Genomic DNA, 27,052 nt, shown 5'->3' with positions numbered 1-27,052 from the left:
ATGCACTTTTTACCAGCAGATGGACAGAGGTCACAAATTATGAATAACTCTGCATAATTTAAGAGAACATCACAGAAGAAGAAACCGCTACAGATGTAAATTTAACTCAGTGAAACCTACAGTGTTACTATTCGAAGGAATAGCTCCGCAGTCTGTGCAGGAGTAGCTGCCTGCGGATGGAGCGATCTGATGATCCATGTGTTGCTTTATCTCAGCTCCTTCTGGGGAATGAGCAGCCACGCATTAGCTGCTGCTTATTGATTGCCTTTGTCGCTCAGTGATGATCCATTCATTCTGAAACCAGCAAGGATTCTCGCATTTTGCTTTGATGTGGCTGAGCAGGACCATTTTCGCAGGCAATTTAATTTATGGTTCTCAACTAGGGCCCCCAGACGAGTGGTTACAAGGGGAAGTGTGAAATGCCTCACTGATTTCAGAGGAACACTAGGATATGCATGGAGATTCATATATTTCATTGTACGGGATGTTCTGAGCCGACCCTCAGGTCTGATTCAGGAGCATCCTAATAGATCCGTATCAGTTCAACTAAACCTGATCCTGTGAGCGTCACAGCACTGCTCTCCTTTATGAGCATTTGGGTGCATATGCGAGTGAGAATTAGTTATAATTAACAGGCAAATTAGAAAATGATTTGGGCACACAGGTGAGTGACTCTGAGGTCTGACAGTTAAATAGGTAATACGCAGATTCACTGAGGGCGAATGCTAATGAGTGTGTTATTGAATTTTTAATCACTTCTCTTTATTATTAGCTTAAAGCTAGTAGCTTCTCTTTGACTATCGCTGTCATCAGGTAAAATCAGGGCTGTGCAAAAAAAAGTCATAGCGATTATTTTGGTAGATATTGCGATTGTGATATGAGTCCTGATTTTAGTTGGAAAGGTCATTTTTGTATTTTATTTACACTTAAAAAAAAAAAAATTAAAATGATGATGTGATTTTTGATGGAGTCTGTACCAAACCAGTTCGTTCCTTTACATCTGTATTACATCAGTAGGAAAGTGAGGGGAAAAATGTGCAACGTGCTAAAGGTGCTCATCAGTACACTGGGCCATTGTGTCAGTGTGTTTGACGACCACTGACAGCTGATATTTAAAAGATCAAAACAGTGACTCTGTGTTCACACCTGAGTGAAACAGTTCTAATTCAGTCTGGTGATTTTTTTTTTTAGGCTAATCAGAGTGGAAACTCAACCACGCTTTATCTGATTCTGTGACATCTGACTTTAATATCAATCTAAAATGACAAAAACGAATGGACCTGATTTTGTCAGCTCATCACAGCAGCCATTTCCCTGATCATGTCGCACTATTAGTGTCTGTAACCACCAGAGCCTTGAGATGCAGGTTGCTTGTCAAACAAAGAAACAAAAAAAGCTTTCGTTTCCCCTGAAGTGAGGAGTTACCTGTCAGTCCATGAAACAAACTTTTTTCCTGTTTCTTCTCTGCACCGGTTTTATGCATTTTTTTTAAATATGAAGTGTATCCACATGTCAGTGATTCACCAACATGAAGACGACCATTTAAAATATTGTTTTACAAGAAACATAAAAGAAAAGAAGTGTTTTATCTTTCACTGGTGACGACAACAACACGCTTGAATGCAGTCTGGGGTCCTGAATATTGTTGTCTCCAGTTCAATTCCAGTCATTATTTCCCCTCTGTCTCCCCATATTTATTGTCACACTCAGCCTGCAACTATCTTAATTAAAGAAAAGTGCCATAAAAAAACTGTCTACTATTAACTCTGCTTTATTGCAATCGCGCTTTAATTTTCTCCTTATATAAATCGGTGCAGGGCAATGTGGGGACACAGCAGAATTATCCATGTTATTCTCCAGAGCTGGTGAGTAATAGGAGAACTGGGAGCCCAGGTAAACACTCCTTAAGGTAAAAGAACACTTCATGCAAATCAGTTAGTAAGCACATTAACTGCACTATTGCTTTTTGTTCATTTAACATCAGCAAAACCAGAAGAATGAGAGACAGAAACAAAAGGACACACCGCTGTTTTTGTCCCACTTTTACCACAGGACGAAGGTTTATTGTTCTCTCTCTACTTCTCCCCTGACGTCTGAATCACGCTCACATTACAGGACGACATTTCACTCCCCAACATGGGGATCTGAGGGCCCAATTAATATTCAATGCAAATATTACTATCTGGTATCATAGCAACAAGGGCCACTCTGTGTCCATTGGTTGTGTAAAGCCGCTGGTGAGTTTTTGCAGGGAGAGAATGAGAGGGTTGGAGAGGGTGAGGTGAGTGAGAGGGAACACACACACACACACACACACACACACACGTGTACAGAACACACACGCACAACACAGTAACAGCACTCAAAGGTTCAGCCCTTTCAATATCACGACTAAATATAGCTACGTACAATGTCCTCAGCACTGCGAATGCATGACTGAAGTATGAGCTAATTAAAAGATTTATGGCTTATATGTTTATACATATGATTATATGTCTGGGCGCCGAGCTCACAGCATGCGAATGCTCATGAGCTCCCAGTCAGTATTTGGTAAATTGTAATTTTAACAGCGAAGGCTGGTGTTTAAATGAAGCTGTCAGAAAAGTGAAATACTGTAGAGCATTTCACAAATGTCAGTGCTGTAATGTTGCAGTGGTGCATAAGGGAACAGTTTTCCTTTGCAGGGGAGAATGTCTGAGACTGCACACCAAACAGGGTTCTGTGCTATTGTGCTGAGTCTTTGCCATATAAAGTGGGTTTGCTGGTTAAGGATCAGCCTCAGATTGAGATGAATCAGGTGCTATTTTTGATCAGCAGCACCCAGCTCAGATGAAACTTTGCACACCAATATAACTTAATTTTATTCGATAAATGACTTGTTTAGTCATACTGCAGGTTCAGATCCTGCACTGAGTCACCAATTAAATGCAGATGATAATTTCCGGCATCATCAGCATCTGTCTGGAGACTTTATGTAAACACACACTACACCGACCCAAACAGACACTGAGCATTTTGTCTAAAATTAGTTTCTATCTCTGTGCTCCGTGTCATGCTCAGACTAGTAGACGAGGTAATAAGGAAGATAAAGATGCTGCTCCCGCTGTGTCTCTGAATACATCCTGAACTGCTCCACTCTTTGCAGACGTTGGAGTTGAACACGGTGTCAAATACAATCTGCTGTAGTTTTTTCAAGCAAAATACAAAAGGGAGCATAATTATGTTGTGGTGTGAGAAGTTGCTCCATAAGTAGCACTTTATTTTACAGTGCAGTGATAAGACTTAACAAGCCGTACTTTTATCAAATTAGACAAACCTAAAGATAACAGTCAAGCCCAAATTAGACACCATACACCTAATTTATGCTGTAAGGAGAAATACTGAAAACAAACAATTCTTAGACACTTACACCAAATTATACTGTAAAACCAAATAGTTATGTTTGTGATGTATAGGAGTAGAGCATCAAGTAAGTATCACAATCTACAAATTCCACGGGACTCCATGGATTCCATCCAGACTATGCGGGACAAGTGAAGGAGGGACCAGCTGTGACTCAATGTGGTTTGAGTTTAGTTTATGGTACATTTTCTTTCTACTGATCAACAAATGCCAACGCTGAGAAAGTGAATTTATGTTAAGTAAAGGAAAAACGACACCAAACTATACCTGTCGTTCCAGTCAGACAACCTCACAGTCTCTGTGTGGATCTTGGCTTGTCTCTCTGACATATGCCACCTTCAACTGAACCTTCTTAGACTGAACTGTTAGTCATTCTGGCCAATTGATATTTCCATTGTGTTATCAATATAAAAATCGTCTCTTTATCCCTTACGTCAACCAAGGTCGCGAACAACCCGGACATCATGTTTGATGACCAGGTCTGACCATGTTGCATCTGTCTCCTGGCTGTGCTGATTTCCACTATACATCATAAGAAAAATCAGGCCTTACTTGACTTAGTACACCATCCAAGTCTTGCTCCAGGCCATGGTTATCTCTCGCCTCAGCTACTCCAATGCCCTGGTGGCAGGCCTCTCTTCACACTCAGTGTAACCCTTACAGACGTTCCAGAATGCATCTGGTCTTCGATCAGCCCAAAAGGGCACGTCACTCCACTGCTCATCAGCCTACCCAAGTTACTCCTGGCCACCCAAATCAAATCCAAGTCACTAATGCCGCCTTCAGAGTGACTTCTGGGTCTGCACCATCTTTTTTAACTAAATCAAAGAGGCTTTTGCTCCTTTCTTAGCCACTGTGTTCCTCCAAGGAATGTCATCTGGCATTGCCATCTCTGCACACAAGGCAATCGCAGACTGTTCGTGTATGTGGTTCCCTGATAGTGGAACAAGCTACTGAATGCTATCAGAGCAGGGGCGTCCCTCTCTATCTTCAGGGCTCTCTTGAAGACTCAGCTCTTCCAAGAGCACCACCTCCCCTAACACCTCTAACACTCTAACATGCCTTACTAGCACTTACTATGCACTTTCAGTGCACTTACCTGATCTCCTTGCACTTATTGAATAGATGTAGTACTTAGTACCAACACCAAGGTCTCCTACTGCACTGAAGCTTTAGTGATGTCCATCACTTGTAATTTACTTTGGATAAACGTGTCTAAATGAGTAATTTAATATAATAAGTGTCTAACTATTGTTTATTTTGGATCTTAATACAGAGTTATATGCAATTTCTAAGTGCAGCATAACTCAGATGTATGGTGTCTAGTTTAGGTATGATTGTTTGTTCACCGACTATTAAAGAACATATTATATCTAGTTTTTGTGAGATTTGATACAAAGTACGGCTTGTTACATCTTGTTAGTGAAAACCGTAAAACTTAAAATAAAGTGCGGGTTTGGTCATCCTTTTAACGGGTCTGATTTTCGCTGCGCCTCATGGCAGTAAGACTTGCTTTCAAGGACTGAGGAAGCATTCCGATATGTATGACATATGTTCAGGCGACTAAATGATTCACAACATGCAGGCCGTGGTTTGCGGTCCATATGTGAAATCCTGTGAGCGTGACTGTCTCTCTTATGACATGTTTGCAGCTATTGTTAGATGCTGCTAAATGTGCCCATTTGTGAATGGTGTGTTTGTGTAGTGTGAGTGTGTACTATGTGTATGTAGCATAGCACTGATTTGAACAGACGCAAACTAAATGTAACTATATTTTCATTTTTCCTCTCATTTTCCTGCATAACTTTCCCTCCCAACTACCCTCCGTTGATGACAGCAGCACCCTAAATATCAATTTGTCTCTGTTGCATTCTCCTTCATCTCCCCAGGAGCTTTCAATCACTCATTAAAATCCTGCACATAATCCTTTATAAGTCTGACTCTTCAATGCACTTCACCATTATAATATTTCAGCAAATGTCCTCCGTCATGAATAATTGAAGGAAATTGAACATTGGACTCATGCCTGAGGCAGAATGGGCATTTGTTTTGATCTGCCAGGGTCTTTTTAAGAGAGCTCCATTGGCAGACTCAGTGCTATTGGCAAACGGGTACGAGATATCAACAGGGATGTTGAAGACTGCAAGCAAGTTCTGGTACAAACACACCATGAAAACACAGCACAAGGTCAGAGGGGGTTGTGTCGATCCCAGTGGCTCATTAAAAAAACCACGGTGCACTCTGTTTTTATGCTGTTTTTGGTCTCACTGCAAGCAAATATCTTCCCCATAATTGAGTGACTGAGCCATCCACTGCCTCAGAATGAATGTTTATATGTTGCCCAAGGGCGCTTCATACTCAGTGTTATTGGTCACCATAAACTGTTGTCAGAAGGGGTATTGGTATGGATTAATATGACAGTAATAGATTCAGCGTGACTCTTTTTAATCTCATTTTCATTGCTCTCTCTTCTACTCCATTAGGGAAAGGGAGATTCTTTCGCTTCCGTTTCCCGGCCTTACCTCTCCTAGGCATCAGCAAGCAGTCCTTGCCCCAGGAAGACCCCGATGCCGTCATGGTGGACTCCCCTCGTCACAGCGACGGCTCAGTGGCCACACACGACTACCAACTCCCCACCACCCGTGAGAGCTGTAGTCCCTCCTACGCTAACGACACCCGTGCCCTCATTGGCCCCAGCCACTGTTCCACCCCAGTGTCCGGGCCTTTGGACCACTCATCGCCCAAGGGGCCCTGGGACAGGATATACCAGGACCAGGCCATTGCCCAGACCCAACACCAGAGCCAGGGGGACACATTTGTCGCTGCTCCATCAATCCCAGGCCTCACTCCAACCGCCTCCAGAGAGAGTGTGTGCAGTATTCGCAGAGCCTCCTCAGTACATGACATGGAAGGCTTTGGGTCCAACTCCAAGATGGCGTTCAGAGACAGACATGCCAGTGAAGGTAGGAGTCTTCTGCCAGTTTGCCCTTAATGTATGCTGTAAAGCAGTTTTTGGTTTTTTTTGAATTTCACACAGTTTTTGTAATTTCTCTTTATATAAAAATATATACAATCTTGGCCCTTAACACTACATGATAGGAGCCTGCTGCTCTGGCAAAAACATTATTTTCTTGTGGTCGATAACCAAATGTTGTCTTTTACATTAAGGAACGTATGAAAAAATTTATTACTCATGACATTCACATTCACTACAATTTGGCCATATTAATTACCAACCTCCCTGTGGTCCCAAAATAGGAGATGGAAGATGTGGTGTGTCGGTCTCTTAATCAGCATTATACTGAGTCATCATCTACACTGGGTGCTATTGATCTTCTCTCCAGTCTAAATCGCTTATTAGCCTTTTGGCCCCCCCTTTGGTTGAAGGTAGAAGAGCCCCAGACTGGCCTGGTTTCCTCCAGGCCAATCAGTCTCCAACCACCCCCTTATCTCCAGTCCTCATTCAAACAGCTCCCAGTGGCTGACACAATAATTTATCTACTTCACTGTAATACATTTTTCATGTGGACCAATACCAACCCCCATCTGTCATTATAGAAAACCAGAGATTCTTCTCTCATTTCCACTCCCCTTTTTCTTTCCTCTCCAATGCTGTGTTGCTGTCGTCACAGACAATGGTCGCAATATCAAAGGTAACAAACAGCAGCCCGCTGCATCTTGAGTTGTAAATTTCCGCACGTCTATTGGATAAGACATGTGTGCTGCATAAAGCCTGCTTGCTGCATGAGTTTTTTCTGCATCACTGAGGTTTATGTTGAATGCAGATGCCTTGGTGGATGACTGTGTGTTTGTTAAGGTCTTGGTCTGGAGCCTCAAAACACTGGCACAGCACTAAATGACTTAGTCTCAGTGCACGTGGCCTGCTGAACTCCAGCCAGTGGCCCAGGGGAAGGCTCAGTAAAATATAAAACATTTTTTAAAAACCCCGACCTCTGCACGTACTTGCATGAAGCAACACATTAAATCCCTCTCCTGCTTTTGTTCATTGAAGAAAATCAATGAAGCTTCACAAGATGATACCTCCCACTGTCTGCAATGTCTGTTTTCATCTATGCAACCTCTGGTTCCCTGATGCCATGTCTTATGAAAAGAAACCTGACTGTGTTTCCATTTGAATTGCCCTTTTCCCTTATTAAATGCAATTTAGTTGTAGCAGTGTTTATGCTGCATGAATCTCATATATTCTGACTTCCTGAAGACCACCTGATGCATTAATGTTTAATTGTGAGGGTTTTTTTCTTTATATTAGCGTCACGCGTATGAACATTTGAACTGTATAAGAGTCTACTCCCACAGCTCTACTTCCTGATAAATACATAATGTGATACTTTGAATAATGTTGTTTGTGCCCGTGATTACTGACCCTGCAATCCAACCACCCTCCCATAATCCCACTTTCCCCTTTACCTCCTATTTCTTTTCTCTCCTGGTTTGCTAGTATCTCGCTCCTGGATGGCTGGGGGTATGGCTTCAGCTTTTCCTTTTAAGTTATTTTTCATGACTGCGACGATGTTTCTTCACTGTGGCATGTATCGAAGCTGCGCATGCAATCTCTCATCCTCAGCTGTCTGCTTCTCCGTCCTTGACTCTCAATCACTGTACTGTACTTTGTGAAAAGAGGAATAAAAAAAAAAAAAAAAAATATCACACAAACTTCCTCTGCTGGTTCACACGGCTGAATCAGCAATTCTCTCTTTTTCACTCTCATTAGGCCACATGTGTGGTGTGTGTAATGCTGTCACATATTGTTGCATTGAGTGTTGAGTCAGATTTTCTGATGCTGTGAACCTGTCGGGAACATCACGTAGAATAATGAGGGAGCATCTTATTAATTCAGTAACACACTCATTATGTCCAGGCTTCATCAGTCAGATAGATGAGCTGACTAACTGTGTGACGTTGCATTCTTTGATTGTGCATTGAATCATTCCTTTCTTCCACCAACAGTGTTCTTCATCATCTTTTAATGAGAAACTGTAAAAGGCCTGTTCATCCTAGACGGGTCATTCAGAGGGTGTTGAGTTTGTATTTCAGTATCTGTGCTATCCTCAGTGTTGTGTTGTGGTTGAACTCACTCCAGAAGTAAGGGCCACTCCATACTCACGAGCCATGTCACAACAATCAAATGAACACTAGCCTGTTCTCTGATGTCCACGAATCACAAAGCCTGTTAGATCAACACTCGCCCCGTCCGCGGCGCGACATGTGGCAACTCTTAACCATGACATCCCTCCCGCTGTCGCTCTCTCTTTCAGGGCCACTCAGCCAGATCAAATCCAGCCTGCTCGGCTCCACCTCCGACTCCAACCTCAACAAGTACAGCACCATCAACAAGATTCCCCTCATCACGCTCAACTTCTCTGAGGCCAACAATGAGAAGAAGTGCCCCTCGCCTCCGTCCTCCGAGAAAACCATCATTGCCCCGAAAGTCAAAGACCGCACACACAATGTCACCGACAAGGTCACACAGGTAAAAGCTCTGTGCTCTGCTGTTATCCCTGTTTAAGTGCTGATGTACTGACATAAACAGAAGCACAGTACAGCACAAAATGTACTGTTAGAGCCTTAAAATCCCTCATATAATAGCTCTTAACATGTGATACTTTCACCAAATGTCTGGTGCTGAAAAAGAAGTCTTATAATAGAAAAGCACAAATAAATACTTTAACTCACTCACTTTATTAAAAGTGCCCCACAAATTCAAATACTTTTATTCCACCGTTTTAGCCTTTTCAACCAAAACATATTTGTCATCAAAATCATGAGCAGCACAATGAAAGAAAGCCGACCGGGACCTTCCTGAGTGGAGTTTACATGTTCTTATTCTCTGGGTACCATGGCTTCCTCCCACAGGCCTTGCCCAATGTCAGCAACCCAACTCCCCCCCCCCCCCCCACCATATGGCTAATGGATGAATAAGGGAAATAAAGAAACAAAACATCTGCAATGAACACTGGCCCAAGATTGGAGCTTATTACTGATTCATACAACAGGTAGTTTCAGCCATGCAGTCCTGATCAACATATGTTAAAAATACCATGAAACACGATAAACTTCATCCTCCCTTTTCTGTGTGGTGGAAATTTCAGTGTAGAAAAGAAAACTTTCTCACCACTCGTGTTATTTTTATTATCAGAGCTGAATGAAATCCATCATCCAACCATCTGCTGGGTGGATTTGAGTGCTTCGTCATGGTTATTATTCTGGGTACTTTACTGTTCCCTGAAGCTAAAAATAGAAAACGATTAAGTAAAAGTTTGTTCGCAGCACATACTGTACGTGCATTTATTAATTATTCATTCACCATTTGGAGTGGAGAGACAGTTCCATAGTAATGTTCGTCATAATATCAATGACTGTCATCACAAATCACACTGTCATGAACAATGACACACACACACACACACACACACACACACACACACACACACACACACACACACACACACACACACACACACACACCCAGCCCTCTGTGAGCCTCAGAATGATTAATTGAAACTCAAGGGTTCTGATACGTAAAACGGCGGAGGTGTCTATCTCCTGTGGCGGATAATCAGGGATACTCTTACTGCTGCCAGACAGCGTCCAGGGCTCAGGCCATAATTCTAGAGTTACTGACAGGGTTAGAGGTCATTCTCACCTTCACTGCCAGGCCTGAGAGGCACTGCAGAGAGACACACGGACTGTAAGTTAATGCATTCCCAGGGGTGGGCCAAAGCTGCCCCAAACCACTGATTAGGTCTCAGTTTTGCATTTTGCCCATTAATGGTGTAACGGAGAGAGGGCACAGAAATTGACCCCTGTGTGCACTGGAGGACAGCTTCAGGTGAAGGTCTTAGACCGGAGCCAGAGGCAGAGACAGAGCAGACTGCGCCGACCTCTCTATGCAGCATGAAAGTCAGAGTTATTAAGCAGTGGAGAGAGCAGGCTTGTTAATGTGTTTTTAATGGGCTTTTATACCATGTGGCACAGTTCAGGACCTGAAAACCGGTCGGTGTGGAACTTTGTTCAGTGGCGCTTAATACCTTTTGCAAACATTTTTAGAGATTTCAAAATCCAGATATACACTGTTTCATGTGCTTACAACCCAAAAATATCAAGGGTAACAAAAGATGCAGTGAACAACAGCTTTACAGTTCGTATTAAAGGAAAGCAGGTTCAAGTCCCACCTGAGGCCCTTTGGTACAGGGCCTCAGGTGGGACTTGAACCCAGACTGCTGTAGTTAAATGTAAGCCTTAAAGGCCATAGCTCTAGCAGGTGAGCCACTCCTCTGTCCCACTTGTTTCTATAACTAGTTTGGTTTTACTTGACATTACATTATTCATAGCAGGAGCTTGGGACAAATTGCATATCATATTGATTCAATACAAGACGCTGCATTTTATCTTCAAATATGAGACGATCCCGTATTATACCAGACAGGTGGCAACCCTTGTGGGAAACCTAAAGGTAGATGACCAGCAGACAGGCTGTTCTTGTGCTTACTATGAAATATAATCCTCTGTTATAGGGTGGTGTGTGTGTACACTGGTGTGCCAGTGGTCTCACTCTCTCCTGTCACTCTGTCCTGTCTGTTAATATACCATATAATGTGCTGCCACACTGTTATCTCCTCCTTCCTTGTGTATACAATTACTGCTTGTCAGGCAGAGCAGTGTCAAATACATGTTTCTGTGGAGACACTGGCAGCTCCTCCAATAGCAGCCTAGGTGCATGCTGGGAAGCATTAAAATGATTATACTAGTAAACAGATAAATAAGCCGAGGATGGGCTGCATGTATCCCCAGTTTCAGCTCTCCAGACACCTGACTGAGGAGCACAAAGAGACAGCAGATGTCTTGAAACCAGCTCTGGAGCCACGATCAAGGCGTCTGAACAGACACACTCTCTCCTGGCCTTGGCTGGCTCACGGCTACCACAGGCAGATGGAGGGTTCACTCACTGAGAAAGAAAGCAGACTTGTAGCTCACATGCTGTTTCTTCCATTTTCTCAGGGCGAGTCTCAGATGCCCACTAATGTCCATTATCGTCTCCTTCAAACGTCTCTGGATTATCTGAAGCTGAATCAGGAATCAGACCAGTGGTACGAGTGTTATTTTTAATGATGGAGGCCACGTGATTGACATCAGCAACATGAAACAACTCTTCTCTTATAAATAATAGCCCAGCCCTGACAGCACAGGCTGAAAAGAACCGGAGAAGGGGAGAAAGCTAATGCTCATTTGCATGTTGTCTGAAGCCAAGCCAAACCCACAACGAGCCTTGCATTATCCCACGAGAGGGTTCATTTGCGCCAAGTGTGCATAGCTACAGTAGGTAGGTTAAATAATTAAGATGGGATCTTTTATTCAGACACAGATTGGCTGCAACACGTTAATCCAGAACTGTCACTCTGCCAACCAAACAAGTCCTCCCAGGCTTCCCAGCAGGCCGAGGGGCGATGTATCCATGCATGCTGAAAGCTGCTTTTGGGTTGCAGAGTTACCGATCATAAACTGCATGTTGTATTCTTTTTGGTACTTGCACCTCTCACCTTTTGTCATTTCTAACTGAAATCATTTCAAGAAAGCCAAGCACAGTTATTTGAAAGTCAATAGCAATTACACACTGACTTGTGACTGTAATGAAACAAGCATTTTAATTAATGACGTGGCAGCCCAATGAATAATAGAACACAGGCCCTTTGTCTGCTCTTGTGGTTTCTGGTCAATTTCAAAGGTTATCCCACATCAGCGGGTAAAAGCGTTTGACCCTCACCATCACACACAGGGCAGAGTTTCTAATAACCAATAAAATTACAACATACACTTCCTGTATGTTGTGCTACACATCACTGGTCCTCTCCTCTCTTTCACAGGGGTTGTGAAGGAGAAAAGGCCAGAGATAAAGGGACATGCTATAAGTGATGCCAAAATAGTCATTCAAGTTTCCCCCTCTCTGTTCCCCCCCCCCTCGCTCAATGGCACACAGTAATTGTCTCTCTGCCCTTGCAGCTCGTGTACTTTACCTGCCTCTCTCTCTTTACGTTCCTCCTCAGAGCTGCAATAATCAGCAGTGAAGGAGCCACGGCCTGAAAATTCCTGCCTATTGAAGTGTCAGACACTTAGATGAATAGATGTATCCTCTGCCTGCACCTATAATTACCTCCAAGTCATTGAGACTCTTATCCTAAATGGTCCATGACGCTGCTATAATATTGACGTTAAAAGCCATTTGGGTATATATGGTAACTGCAATAACACAGGCTCGCTGCAACGAATTTTATCTCCATACTCGATTGCAAAACATGATTTTATGCAGCCTGTTGTTTTCCGTAGGCAATTCATGCAGATACCTGAACAGTTGCTGCTAATTTATGCACAACTTCCCAGATATTTTTGTCTCATGAGTGATCATGATAAAAGATGTTATTCCTACAGCAGTCGCTGTATGCTTAGGATTTTCTCAGGCTCATGAAATCATGGCATTAAGGAAGCCTGCCCCTGAATAGATTACATGTACAAATATTTTATGTGTAGTTAAGATTTCAAATTATTAGACTAGAAGCAGTTGTTTCACCCTTCACTTACCACATGAATGATTTATTTTTGAGGAGTGGGGAATTCATGCCTCAAGTAATCTGCTCATGCAAGGTTTTCTTTCAGTCAGATAACATTGAACTGCATTAGGAGTGTATGTACAGGATGTACAGTGCGACTTACATATTAACACACATGACCTTTACTTGACCCAACCATATACCATAATGGAATTCTAGTGACACACACACTAATACACATACAATAATGTAAAGGCTCAGATATGCTGATACATGTTGGTTTACAGTTAACTGTGTTTACATTTTACTGAATTTAGCTTATTTGTGAACACAGAAGGGATTTAGCACAAATACAGGCAACGTGTGAGTACGGTGGCCCTGAGAGTCCAACACATGCAAATAGACAAAACACAAACAAATTCAGAAAACATCTTCATCAGTTTGACAACACGTGTGATGCAAATTCTCACAACTCAACCAAATACTCCACCGCACCTCAAATTCTCACAACACAACAAAACACACAAACATGCTGCAAGAATTCACAACAAAACCAAATACACAAACGTGCTGCAAAGATTCACAACAAAACCAAATACACAAACATACTGCATACTATCAAATACATAAACACACTGCAGCCAGGTTCATTACTATTTTGTGTCCCCTGGAAACATGTATTTGGTTATGTTGTGAGTCTTTGCAGTGTGTTTGTGTATTTGGTTGTGATGTGAGTATTTGAGGCACATTTGTGTATTTGGTTGTGCTGTGAGAATTTGCAGCACACCTATTGTCAAACTGATGAAGATGTTTTCTGAATGTGTTTTTGTTTTGTCTGTTTGCCTGTGTTTTCTAAGCTGCAGTGTGTTGGACTCTCAGGGCCACCATACATGAGGGGCAGATAATGAAAAGATTGGTGATACCTAATATTGTGACCCAAAGAAAAACTCGATAGAGTAGAGTGTCTTTTCTTAGACCCCCACTGCCTCATAAACCCCCATCAGACCTCTCGGGTCCTGGGACTGGTTGTACCCAGAATAAGATCAGGAGCTGGTAAAGATGCATTTAGTTACTGTGGACTCTGATGAGCTGGATTCATAAAAAACTGTATGAGCATTTAAAGCCAAGGCCTATGAACAATGTTAGTGTGTTTGTCGTTCAACCTATGTATATGTGCTTCTCTGCAGTGGCTTTATTGGTTTTGATGTTTGTAACACAGACACACACACGCACACACGGGATGTTATTACTCATGATCAGGAAACTAATCTTCATATGCAAAATCAGTGAAATGCCCCTTTAAAGCCACATCCTTGGCTATAAATAAGAATCTACTTCTACTATTGCTGCAAACACAATTAAGTGACACTCCTCTTTCACAGATGTTCATGTTTTTGTCTGAAAGCGGAACAGATTGCAAACAGAACTAACACCAGTGATATGATCCCTCCACTTTGATAATATTTGATTGAGTAAGCCGATAAAGTCTCTGTCTTCCTCCTCAGGTTCTGTCTCTCGGCGCAGACGTGCTACCTGAATACAAGCTCCAGGCGCCGCGTATCCACAGGTGGACCATCCTTCACTACAGCCCCTTCAAAGCGGTGTGGGACTGGCTGATCCTGCTGCTGGTCATCTACACGGCCATTTTCACGCCCTACTCGGCTGCCTTCCTCCTCAATGACATTGAGGAGCAGAGGAGGCGGGAGTGCGGCTACTCCTGCTCGCCGCTCAACGTGGTGGATCTGATTGTGGACATCATGTTCATTGTGGACATCCTCATAAACTTCAGGACCACTTATGTCAACAACAATGAGGAAGTGGTCAGCCACCCGGCCAAGATTGCCATCCATTACTTTAAAGGCTGGTTCCTCATAGACATGGTGGCCGCCATCCCGTTTGACCTGCTCATCTTCGGCTCAGGATCAGATGAGGTGAGGGGGGGGTCATCAGTTACTCAGTTTATCAGTCAATATTAGTCTGAATTGGGGATAATGACACAATAATTAAGAGGTTGGTTGATAGAGTCTCAACTCATACTCTGCTTTATTGTCTATTTTCCTCTAAATTTGACCATAATTCAATCATGTTGTGTTGAGACTAGTGACTGAGACCATAAACTCATTAGGAAAGCATTTACTGAAGTACTTTGGTGGTCAAAGATTAAAGGTCAAGGTTGCAGCGGCCTCACAAAACACAGTTTTGGCATTGTGAACGCAATATAGTAATGCCTTGAGGGACTACAAATTTTGCAGTGTCATTCCCTTGGCCTCAAGGATTAGCTCATTTGAATTTGGTGATCAAAGGTCAAAAGTCACTGTGACCTTCTTTGTCCATAACACAAGAATTCATACACATATTATGACACAATTTAACTCAAATGTTCAAAAGGATAAAATGAAGTGATGGCATTTTATATCCAAATGGATAAAGGTCAACTTGACTGTGACATCATAATGTTCTGCAAAAACACCTCTGGCTATTATTCAACGCTGTAACTCAGGAAGGGGACTGTGGCCATATTTCCTGCAACCTGGCTGGTTGGCAGAAGTATAAAACCATGAGGCGGTAATTCTAGTTAAGACTTAAAGTTTCCTTGAGATGTGTGAAGAACCTGATTGGAGAACCTGTGGCAAAATTAATGGATTGGACATAGTTAAGAAAGATAGACGCTTGTGTCTATAAGGTCCCACAGTTCACACTGCATGTGACGACAAAAACCCAGTCATGAAGTCCAAGGAACTTTATTTAGACTTACAGATCAGGGAAAGGTTATAAAACAATTTCTAAAGCTTTGTTTCCAGGAGTACAGCAGCCTGTTAATGTTATTTCACCTGTTAAGAAGTTTGGAAGCACCAGGACTCTTCTTAGAGTTGGCCAAACTGAGTAACTGGTCAAAGAAGGGCTTTGGTAAGGGAGGTGACAAAGACCCCAATGGTCACTCAACAGAGCTTCAGGAACCTATAGGAAGGATGATCACCTCAGGAGCACTCTATCAACCAGGCCTTCATAGTAGAGTGGCTTTTGTCAGTCTTCTGGGAGTTTGCCAAGTAGCATTTAAAGGACCCTGAGAGCATAGAGATAAAAGATTCTCTGCTCTGATGAGACAAACATTAAAGCCATTGGGCAGAACTCCAAACGTTATCTGGCAGAGACAGGGAGACTGGTCAGAATTAACGGAAGGATCGATGCAGCCAAAAGCAGAGAAGTCCTTGAAGAAAACCTGATCCAGACCCGAGACTTTGGTTCACGGTTCATCTTTCAGTACAACAGTAACCTGAGGCATTAAGCCAAGACAACACTAGAGTGTCTTCAGGCCAAGTCCCAGCCAAAGTCCACATTTAAACCCCATAGAACCTCTGTAGAGAGACCTGAAGATGACAGTTCACAGACACATCCCATCCAATCTGATGGGGCTGGAGAGGATCTGCAAGGAGGAATGGGATAAACTGCCCAAATCAGGTGTGCAAAGCTTTGTACTAAGAAGACTTGACACTGAGGCTTAATGATCTTCTAGTGCTGAATTAAGGGTCTGAAAACTATTGTAAATGAGAGATTTCAGATTTTAATTTCTTTTTATAGGATAACTAAATGATGTTTTATCCATTTATGATGCATACAACAGAGGAGAGTTTGCAAAAAAGGGGTCTGAATACTTCATAAAAAGTAGGTTTTGTTCACAAACCAGAAAAAAAACTGATGTGAAAAAAACTTTTATAAAACATTTGCAGTTTTATAAACTGCAACTCCCTCTTCAGTTATTCATGAAACTGTTTGTGGTTTTAAGGCAAACAACCAACTATGCGTTTCCCCCCTTTCTTCTTGTTTCTCTACAATTCACTTTCCTTAAGATGAATGTCTTAAACTTTGAGGAAAATAAATCACTCACCTGCACAATGATTCAATCAGTATTAAGCAATATTAAAGACAGCCACGCTAGCAGCTATATGACGCTTCATTACTATGTGTTGTTGAGCTAAGTTGTAACGTTAGGATGCTAAGATGCTCACAGTGTTAGCATCCTCATGTTAATTTGTTAGTTTTGTTAGTTTACTGTGTTAGCATGCTGATAGCTGCTAATTGGCGCTAAACAAGGCCATTAGTTTTGCAGGGATTAATTAACATTTCCACCTCTTGATGGAGCTGGAGGAAAAGTTTAGGGATCACCAAAATGATAACTAATTCATTCTGTGGGTTACATGAATTTGTGCCCAAATTATATAGTTTCAGTTTGGAAGTTTTCATGAACTATTTTGAACTAGACTGAAACAGAAGGAGGATCTTTCCAACACAGAGCTTGTTTGCATTGTTGCATAACACAGGGAAGAGGCTGAATCTGAAGAGCCTCCCAAAGGCTCAGCACTTCACCATGGCTACATGCACCTGATACAACTGAGATGCCCAAATTAAGATCACAAACGTTCCCACGTTGCTTGTCCGCGTTGTTAGATAGCAGAGCTGCAGAGCATCAGTCCCTCCTCAGTTACTCCTCTGTCAAGACATGAGGCCACAGCTCCGGCAGTCATATTTCTGAATGTTTAGACTACTAAACCAATCTGACGCTTGACTGTCACATCTGCTTCCCTCCGCTGTCCAGACTGGAGGGCCCCAGGCTATCCAAATCTGTTAGAAAGGTCTCAGCCTCCCTAACCGCTCTGCCTTCGAGAAACTAATTTGTTCATGTGCGTCTGAGGGAGATGGCTGCACAAGTTATCTAATGCAATGAGAGAGCAGTATAGAGTGCAATAACAAGTGAGCAAACAAAGAAAGGACATAAATCTCAGCATGAGCCTACACTGGAGTACTTTGAGTTTCGCATCTGCTGTAAGTTTTGAATAATAATTTAGAGGATTCGCACACATCTCCTGATATGTGTGAAAACACCAGATGCAAGGATACGTGATGTAACACCCCTCCAAACACACACACACACACACACACACACAAAAAACATCCCAGATAGATGTGTGTTGAGGGCGAGGCCCCAGTGTCAGTCTGTTGGTTTGCTGAGTCATTATTTACCATTAGGTGTGTGTTCCTGTGAGGGATTCCACGGCCAGAGGCTGGCAGTGAGTGGCAGGTGGAGAGAAAAGAGCAGACAGCTGAGCGGCACCATGGCACGATGTATGTCCTCATCATGCAGCTACATGACTGCTGCGGTGACAGGATGTGTGTCCCCGTTACGGCTCGTGTCCAAAGCGCAGCGCGGTGACAGAAACGTTGCAGGAAACTGAAAATAACACACACATGTACATTTTTAGCTCCTGACTTTAAGGTGTGGTATTTTAGCTCTCTCCGTGCAGAGATAGAGACTATTTTTAGACATAATCTCGTGCACCTTTGTTGCCTGGAAACCATCTCCGACAATATGTTAACTTTTTTTTTTTTTTTTTTTGCTGATTTCATTAGAAACATAGCAGGTTGAAATCTCCCCAGAGAGATTCTTTTTTGATTCTCACTCAGTGTGAGCTGTCAGCACTGCAGGCTGGCAAATGAAAGGTGTGGTGCTGAATTTACCTACAGAAGCCATTTGAGCTCCTCCGTCATTTTCATATTAATGTCCTGTTGTGATAGGATGAGATTATTTGCCTATTATAACCACATTCACATTCACATGGAGTTCAAATCTGAGGTTATTGCAAATTATGGAGGCTCAGTGAGAAAATGTGCTCCAAACCAGAATTTAAATATCGTTTTCTTTTAATCCTGTGCAGGCTGAAGTAGACTTGTGCTCATAAACAACTTTGAACTAAGCTGACGCATGCTGTGTATGCGTGATTTACTTTTATATGAGTTCTCTGTTAGCACTCAGTCATATATTAACAGAAACATTATAGCACAGGCTTTTATTGGCTGTGAATGAAACAGTTCCAGAGGGCTGATCATGTCAATGATTATCATTGATTTGATCTCATTTACATTCACAAATATGAAATTGGCCTTTTTAACTCCTTGCACAAATAGATAGATAGATCTTTGCATGCATATTCAACCACTTTTATTCAGTTCTGATTTCACATGTCAAAGGGAAAAATGTGCATTGTTTTCTTCCTCTGGTTAAAGAAGACTGTACAGAAATAAACTCCAACTTTACTGTGCTGCCAAAGAACTGCTGCAACGGCTGCCTAACAACAGAGGAAGAGGATGCAGGGTCATTGTGAGAAGCAGCTGCTGGAATGGTGCACACAGAATAGACAAAGAGTTGTGTTTTACATCCCTGTGCAACTTTTCCCCAAAGAATAATATAGCTCTGTGCAGTATGTTTTTTAGATTAAGAGCAAAAAGCACAGCAGTGTTGTTAACTTGTTCCATCACCTGTGTAGTGTATAGAGGGCAGCAAAGGGGCTTCAGGGTTTGGAACGTGGTCAAAGCTGCAGTAATCTGGATTTTCAGACTAACAGTGAATTGCATGACCTCTTGTACTGTCTGTGAAAGCTCATAGTGACAAACCTCCCTCAACCCTGCAGAACATTTCAGCATCTTTCAGCTCATTGTTTCCTTTTCTGGCTGACTTCACTGCTGTGGTTTGCTCTCACCACCACAGTATGACCAATACCGCCTCTGTTATTGCGTCGTTTAATTTGACAAGGTTCCTGTTAAGTAAAAAAAAAAAGACTGAAATTAAAGTTTGCTAGCAAGAAAAATCTCAGACTCAGACACAAATAAGAGAGGTGTGTGTGCATGTGCTGATTGACTAACCTTTAGCAGTGTCAGTCCAATGTCATCATCATCATCATCAACCTGTATTTATTTTCTTGTTCTCTTCTATCCTTCCTCTTCTGAGCGCCACTTTTTTAAACATTATGCTGCTGACTGAATCGTCCGTTTGCTGAAGAGCTGAATTTTTCACAAATGACAGGGACCAAGCTCATTGGTCAGATTAGGATTTCCCAGAAAGCCTTCCTTCATAACCTTAGAGAGGAAAGTAACCAATTCAGATAAGTGTTGGGGAGAAATAATATTCGTTAATTAATATTTGTTTGTCAAGGGCCCCTGACAGCTACGGCACCGTCGACAGTTACGCCATTAGTCTGGAGCACAAAATCTAAAAGCAGTCTTTCTAAGCTCTGAGTTGACCTGAGGAACATGTAGTGTGATCCAGGCCTGAGATAAGCACCTACACTGAGGTCCATTAGTGAAGTGAGGTATCCCCAGTAAGAAATCTAAAATCTTGTCAGTTTCATACGTTAAAGTTCAGCTTGCTGTTTCACTAACTTTGCAGGACATCATGAAATTATGGGGTATTTCTACACCAGTTTCACATAAGAATAGCACATTGATAGCATGTTGTGTTCAAGTCCACGGAGTTGACATCACAGCCTTTGTTGACTCTTGGTGTTTTAAAGTGGCCATGTGAGCTTGGAGAGCCGCGGTGGCAGATGGCCAGAGGGATATTCGGCGGATATGTTTTATACAGCTGGTTGGTAATGGGAGCTTTAGCTCCACTCCTCAGCTCAAAACGCCTCCGACTTACTGTAAGCCCAGATTTTAATCAACGTTACACTGTGTGGGCCACATACAATGTGTGCTGTGTCATCGGAGTCGGCTGCACTACACCTAAGGCGGTACACGCTCACAGACAATGCTCAGTGGATCGTTTAGGGCTTATCCGTTTCTATATAAGATTTATTCACTGTTTCAGTTGTCAGTGAGATGGCAAGCTGGCTGGATGCACGGCAGTGAATGATGGCGGTGATTTCGGGGTGAGATTGGGAGGACGGAGGCTCTTTAATGGACCCATCAGAGGCAGATACAGCACCCCTACTCACCATGACGGAGACACACCCTCCCTCATGAATCATCCCTCTTCAAAAGCATAAAAATCCAGCAGCCCCCTTCCTGCTTTTACTCTGAATAGTCCAGATAATATTTACTCACCTAAGCAAGTACAGACGTGAGGAGGACAATTAACAGGAGGCTGCAGGTAATGATTTCCCTCAGGATATTAGGATAATTGTCAGGTAAGATAGGGAGTGGAAGGGCCTATTAGCATTCTCAAAGTCTTTTATTGTGTTTACAGATTGCGCGACACTAATAGATTGGAAGTTGTGTCATGTCATGGCTGTATCCTGCCCCCCCCCCACCCCCGACCTCCCACCCCACCCCCCCACTCCCCATCTCCACCCACACTGTCTGTGTGTTAATTTAGTCAGGCTAGAAAATGCAGACGGGAGGATTAAAGTGCTTTGAATTAAACAGAACTGAAGGCTGTGTGTGTGTGTGTGTGTGTGCGCGTGTGTACATTGTAATGTATGCATGCAAGCCCGTTTCTGTCTGTTCTCTGTGTGTGTGTATACATTCTGAGGGGCTGCTTAGATGCTGGTTTGCTTCCCACTGCCTGGCTTCAAGGCTTTGACAGTTTCCAAGCTGCTGATATTTATGTTTTTAAGAAGTAATTTTGCCGTCATCATATGCAGTTATTCAGAAGTGCCTTATCATCAGCCAACAGATGAAACACCAAAGTCAGTGAAGATGTGTTGACAATGAGGGACGCTGGGTCCTTGAAAGATCTGTTTACACCAGCAGGAATGATCCAGGAATCATCCACTGTCTAGTCTGTGTGTCTACTACATGTGGTGTGTGAATAAGATCAGCTACATATGTTTCTGAAACCCTAATCCTGTCCTCATGACCCTGAACCCAACCCCTGACACCGAAAGGCAACAAACAACTTGTTCACTTTGCTGCAAACCTCTGGTCTGATGTGTAATTTTGTATGGCTGTATAAAGGTAAACGTTACTGCTAATTTACCTCTAATACTTGATTATTAACAAATTATAAGAGATTACATACGGGGTATTCAGCATCTTTCAAAGATGCTGTAGGCTTTACAAGTTGATGTAAGGAATTTCCCTCCACTGCATTTCAGAGAGAAATATTGTACCTTACATTATGTTTATTTCTTCTATGTATGTTTTTGTTACTTTTGTAGATTAAGATTTTACATAAAAACATTTTATAAAATATAACACATTGTTAAAGATTAAATCAGTGGTGCCCAACTTCTTTCCAACATCAAAAAAGCAACAAAAATGGTGTCTAGTTGTGGCACCTTGTCACATTACAGATATCTGTGGGTTGTTTGCAGTTCCACCAAAGACACAAATGTCCCCTTGATACATTGGTTCATTTAAAGGCACACACATTTCAAATTACCCAGTATTCCATAAAAGAAACAAAAATTAGAGAAAAGTCCCCCAAAATTATGCAAATTTACACTGCACATCTTTGTTTTTCTTCTTTCTCCTCCCATTGATCATCTCATGACCTCTCAGATTTATCTTGTGACCTTTTGGAGGAGCCTGATCCCTGGATTGGGAAGTACTTTACTAAACCACCTAACTGTATATAAACTAGTTAAAACTAGCTCCACCTTGAGCAGCTGCAACAGTAAATAGCTGTTTACACATCAATGCATCAATATTAACAATCAATCGTCACATATGATAATATGTTATTCACTGGAACTATTTGACTGCAAAAGGGTTACTTTTACTTTTGATAATTCAGCTACATTTTGCTGATGATACCTATGTACTTTTAATTATTATAGTATTTGTATATTAAGCTCAGGATTTTACTCCTGCTAAGCACTGTTCCTAAACCAATGAGCCCTAATAAGAAATAAAACCCCAAAACCAAATGAACTACACAAATAGAATATTGCAATAACCTGAACACACAAAAGCAGGACAAAGGTGCTTAACTATTAACTGACTTTAAAGGAGTTTTGTGGAAGTTCTGATATTGCTATATCGCCAATGTTAGAATTAGCAGCCTTTTACTTACCAGTCAAAAAGAAAAGTTGTGAGTCTAGCATCAAATTTCATTCCTTTACTCATCAACAGCTGTGGAAAACAACCCTTTTGTTTTGCTATCTATCTATCACTTATTTTCTGTAAACAGCTGTTAATGCTAACATTGGCTATGTACCAATATCAAAACTTATAAATAGCTCCTTTTAACAGCATAAACAGCATAACCACTACCTGTCTGACATTAAGGACCAATTTTAGACAAAGCCCTGAAACAAAGACCTTGCAGTACAAGGAGTCTGGGTTTAAACAGAAGGGTCCCATATACCCCCAGATGATCTGTGATTGGCCACCCGTCCCCAGATTCACTAGCCAATAGCAAAAGAGGAGGAGAAAGAGGACCTGAAGCTGGACAGGCAACACAGCAGATATTAGCACATTTTAACATTCACACATCCACAACCCACACTTTCATGTGACTAACTGAACCTTGTATTTTTCCTCTGTTTGTTAGACCACCACTCTGATTGGCCTGCTAAAGACGGCCCGTCTCCTACGACTGGTACGTGTTGCCCGTAAGTTAGACCGCTATTCGGAGTACGGTGCCGCCGTCCTGATGCTGCTCATGTGCATCTTTGCCCTCATCGCCCATTGGTTGGCCTGCATCTGGTATGCGATTGGCAATGTGGAGAAGCCTTATTTGGAGCACAAGATTGGCTGGCTGGACAACCTGGGGGTGTCAATAGGTGATTTTACATGCCTTTTGTTCAAGTTTCAAAGTTTGCCAAAGAAAATTGTACTTCACTTTTTTATGTACTCTATTATTGTTATTCATTGTAGGAAAAAAATACAACTACAGTGACCCCAGCTCGGGCCCCTCCATCAAAGATAAGTACGTCACAGCGCTCTATTTCACCTTCAGCAGTCTGACCAGTGTGGGCTTTGGGAATGTCTCCCCCAACACCAACTCTGAGAAGATCTTTTCCATCTGCGTCATGCTTATTGGATGTGAGTGACAGCTGAGTCACAGCTCATACAGACTATGTTGTTGCTCTGTAATCAGGGTTGTATACAGAACACACATTATTTCATGTAGCTGTTTGGAATCTAGACCTTTACTGAACATTTTTAGTGCTACAAGCCAATAAATAGTTAGATGTGGTAATTTCAAAGGAAACATCCTTATATTTTTTTCTTAATACATGTACTATTATCAAATCCTGATATAACACAGTTGTGATTCAATGCATGCACAGTGCATTAAAGCTTTAACATGGCATCAGGTAGGTCTTTCCTTGAGAAAATGCTCTGGAATAAAGAGAATAAGAAGTGGGTAGTGGGTATGAGCAGCCTTAGCTACTGCTGCTCAACAGTCACCTGTATGGCTTCTCTCCCAGCTCTAATGTACGCCAGCATCTTTGGGAACGTGTCCGCCATCATCCAGAGGTTGTATTCAGGTACAGCCAGGTATCACCTCCAGATGCTGCGGGTCAAAGAATTCATCCGCTTCCACCAGATCCCAAACCCGCTGAGGCAGAGGCTGGAGGAGTACTTCCAACATGCCTGGACGTACACCAACGGCATTGACATGAACATGGTACGAGAGGAGCATGTGTTTTTTCACAATGGAAACAAAATACGTTTAACTTTAAGTTTGTCATTGCTTCCTGCTGTTGCTTCTTCTCTCCTTTACAAACTCATTTGTGTGAGTTTGATGTTTTGATCATCATTTGTCTGCTGAGTTTCAACTATCCTGTCCCCTGGGAAACGCTCTTACCACATCAATGTAAAGCAAACTCACTATGTCACTGGCATAGTATAATGTTTTCATCACGATTATACTGTGCAATGTTTGATCATAGCCTCAAGTTAAATGAAAGCTACAGTTACTGCACATGCATGCAGTAACTCTCGCATTTCTCATCATGATACTGTTCATGGTACTTATATAAGTTTGTCTTTTCCATGTCTGCCTCATGTCAAATGGAATGACCCCACCACTCTGGTAAGAGCAGGAGGTACATGTGTTAACACAACTAATGTCAGTATGTTCCACAGTGGTAGAGCTTCATTAGCTGTGCCTGATATCAGTAGTAGAATGCTCTCAGTTATTCGTTTTTAGTTTTAATGTGCAGAAGACAAAATGTATGTAATGTTAAGGTTTTAATATGTATTTGTTTCATTATTGTCGCAGACATGCATGTTATTATAGAGCATGGTCCTGCAGTGTTTTATCTGTTACACAATTTACTGTACATACATGAACATGATGCCACATCCTAGATTTACAGGGGTGACTTTTGCATGCCAGTTACTGCAGAAGACACACATACATTAATCCTGAATGCTCCCTGCAGGCCACAGTAATAGTCTATCAGTGGTAGACTTGCATGTGGCCTGCCTCGAGGTCCCTTTTGCATGAAATCTGTGTATTCAAACACAACCCCATGATATTCATCTGGTACCAGAGACAGAGTGAATCATGCCTGTGAGAGTGGGCACAGCCGCGCCGGGCACTGCCAGGTTTCCCTCCCACTGTGGGAGGCTTGGCTGCACGCTCCGTGGTGGCACCTGCGCTTGCCAAATGTTGTTCGGTCTTTCCTTTCCAAATCTACTGATCAGTTTTTGTTCTGAAAAAAGCCTGTCAGAGCCAGAAAACCAGCTCAGGCTGCATTTATTTATTTTCCCTCGCTGTTCTCTTGTCATCAGCACATTTTATTTTATGTGTAAATGACAATAGATAATATATAGATATTGTGTTTTCTTGTTTCAACTGTCCCTTATGTGTCCTTGAAGCCCTTTTCCCTGCCTTCCAGTGTCAGTTGTGTTCAAGTTTAAAAAGAAAATGTTACCTCCAGTCAGTTCATGTTGTTGTTCGATCATTAGTTTTGTCAGTGGTCACTGTATCATTGTCTTTTAAAGGGTAAGTGTATTAATAGTTGGTCCTTATAAAAAAAAAAATTATAATAATAAAATGTATTTATCATATATTTTTTATTATATTTTCAACAGTTTCCCACTCGGACGGGTAGGAAGGCTTTACCAATCACGGTTGGGCCACGTTTCTTTATTTATATTTGTTTTTGTCTCTTTTTTAACTACAGAGCAGAATATGGATCAGATTATTGAGGGATGTTTCAATAGCAACATTCTTTGGGACTATTATTTCTTCTTTTTGGTCTTGCATATTGCAGGTAACGGTTCATAGATAGTTTCATCATGGCCGCACATAAAGGCAGTGAAACTCTTGTGCCCAAGTATCACTAACAGAGAGCAGACACACAACAATTACTGAACCCGTGTTTGGAGCTGGAGCTGTCAATTATCTGCAGCTTCTCAGTCACTGAATGTTCTGTCCTGTCTCTCATCAAAAGTTGCTGAAAGACACAGTCAAACACTAAATTGTAGCTGTGTTGTGTAGAAGAACATTTACTGCAGGATATAATAGGTTTTGAGAAGAAGGAAAGAACACAAGTGGCAATTGTACCAAATTTCTCTGGAAATCCAGTCAATTTGACCTTGAACTTCACCCCCAACCAAAACTCACATCAAAACACTGAGAGTGTCTAAAAGAAAAAAAAATACACTACTTCCATCTCACATGTAATCATCATGATCATGTGTGCTTTGGCCCATGTTCCACACTCAGGTTCTGAAGGGTTTCCCAGAGTGCCTGCAGGCGGATATCTGCCTTCACCTCAACAAAAACCTCCTCCAGGGCTGTAAGGCGTTTCGCGGAGCCACCAAGGGCTGCTTACGGGCCCTGGCCATGAGGTTCAAGACCACCCACGCGCCCCCTGGAGACACCTTAGTCCACAGTGGAGACGTGCTCACGGCGCTTTACTTCATCTCCCGCGGCTCCATTGAAATCCTCAAAGATGACGTGGTGGTGGCCATCCTGGGTGAGCTTTCTGTACACGTATGAAAAGGTTTCCTGTGATTCAGTAGTTTGAACGGACCTCATTACGAAGCCTGGTGTTGGTGTCAGGAATCTGTGACCTTTTCCGACCGCTTTGGACGACTAAAACTGCAGAAGCACTGGGAAAGCATCTCTCCTCCCACGCATGTCTGGCAAAATGCTCGTGAGCTTGAGCCACAAATACACAAAAACTGATCGTAAGTGACGCACAAGCACAACCCGCATCTCAGGGAACAGGCAAATATCACATGATTGAAGAGTTTCACAACAGTGAGCTCCTTCTAAATCATTCTGTGGAGTGTCTCTGCATTATTAACCAGTCACTCCACTCACTTTTTAGGCTGCTATATATATATATGTTTATTCGTATAATAATTTAAACATCCTTGAACAATGAAATGAAACTGACTTAGTT

General features: G+C 42.2%; 1 protein-coding gene across 3 annotated transcripts in view; it reads left to right on the top strand.

Moving 5' to 3' along the window:
* Positions 1-27,052, top strand: part of kcnh7 (potassium channel, voltage gated eag related subfamily H, member 7) — a 72,444-nt gene that overhangs the window by 26,788 nt on the left and 18,604 nt on the right. Inside the window, exons 4-11 of one of the 3 annotated variants that reach the window (XM_071464606.1) lie at positions 5,886-6,365; positions 7,035-7,055; positions 8,679-8,893; positions 14,471-14,896; positions 23,233-23,464; positions 23,559-23,726; positions 24,116-24,315; positions 26,377-26,620. In XM_071464606.1, coding sequence (XP_071320707.1) covers positions 5,886-6,365; positions 7,035-7,055; positions 8,679-8,893; positions 14,471-14,896; positions 23,233-23,464; positions 23,559-23,726; positions 24,116-24,315; positions 26,377-26,620 — 1,986 coding nt within the window. Of the gene's footprint in view, positions 1-5,885; positions 6,366-7,034; positions 7,056-8,678; positions 8,894-14,470; positions 14,897-23,232; positions 23,465-23,558; positions 23,727-24,115; positions 24,316-26,367; positions 26,621-27,052 lie in introns of all 3 variants that reach the window. The other 2 variants (XM_071464605.1, XM_071464607.1) reach the window with 2 other exon arrangements.

This window comes from Trachinotus anak, unplaced genomic scaffold (genome assembly GCF_046630095.1).
Source record: "Trachinotus anak isolate AG129_WGS33_773 ecotype Australia unplaced genomic scaffold, CSIRO_AGI_Tana_v1 ptg000026l, whole genome shotgun sequence".
Classification (NCBI taxonomy): domain Eukaryota; kingdom Metazoa; phylum Chordata; class Actinopteri; order Carangiformes; family Carangidae; genus Trachinotus; species Trachinotus anak.
The sequence above is the reverse complement of the archived record's forward strand: the minus strand, read 5'-3'. Positions and strand labels throughout refer to the sequence as shown.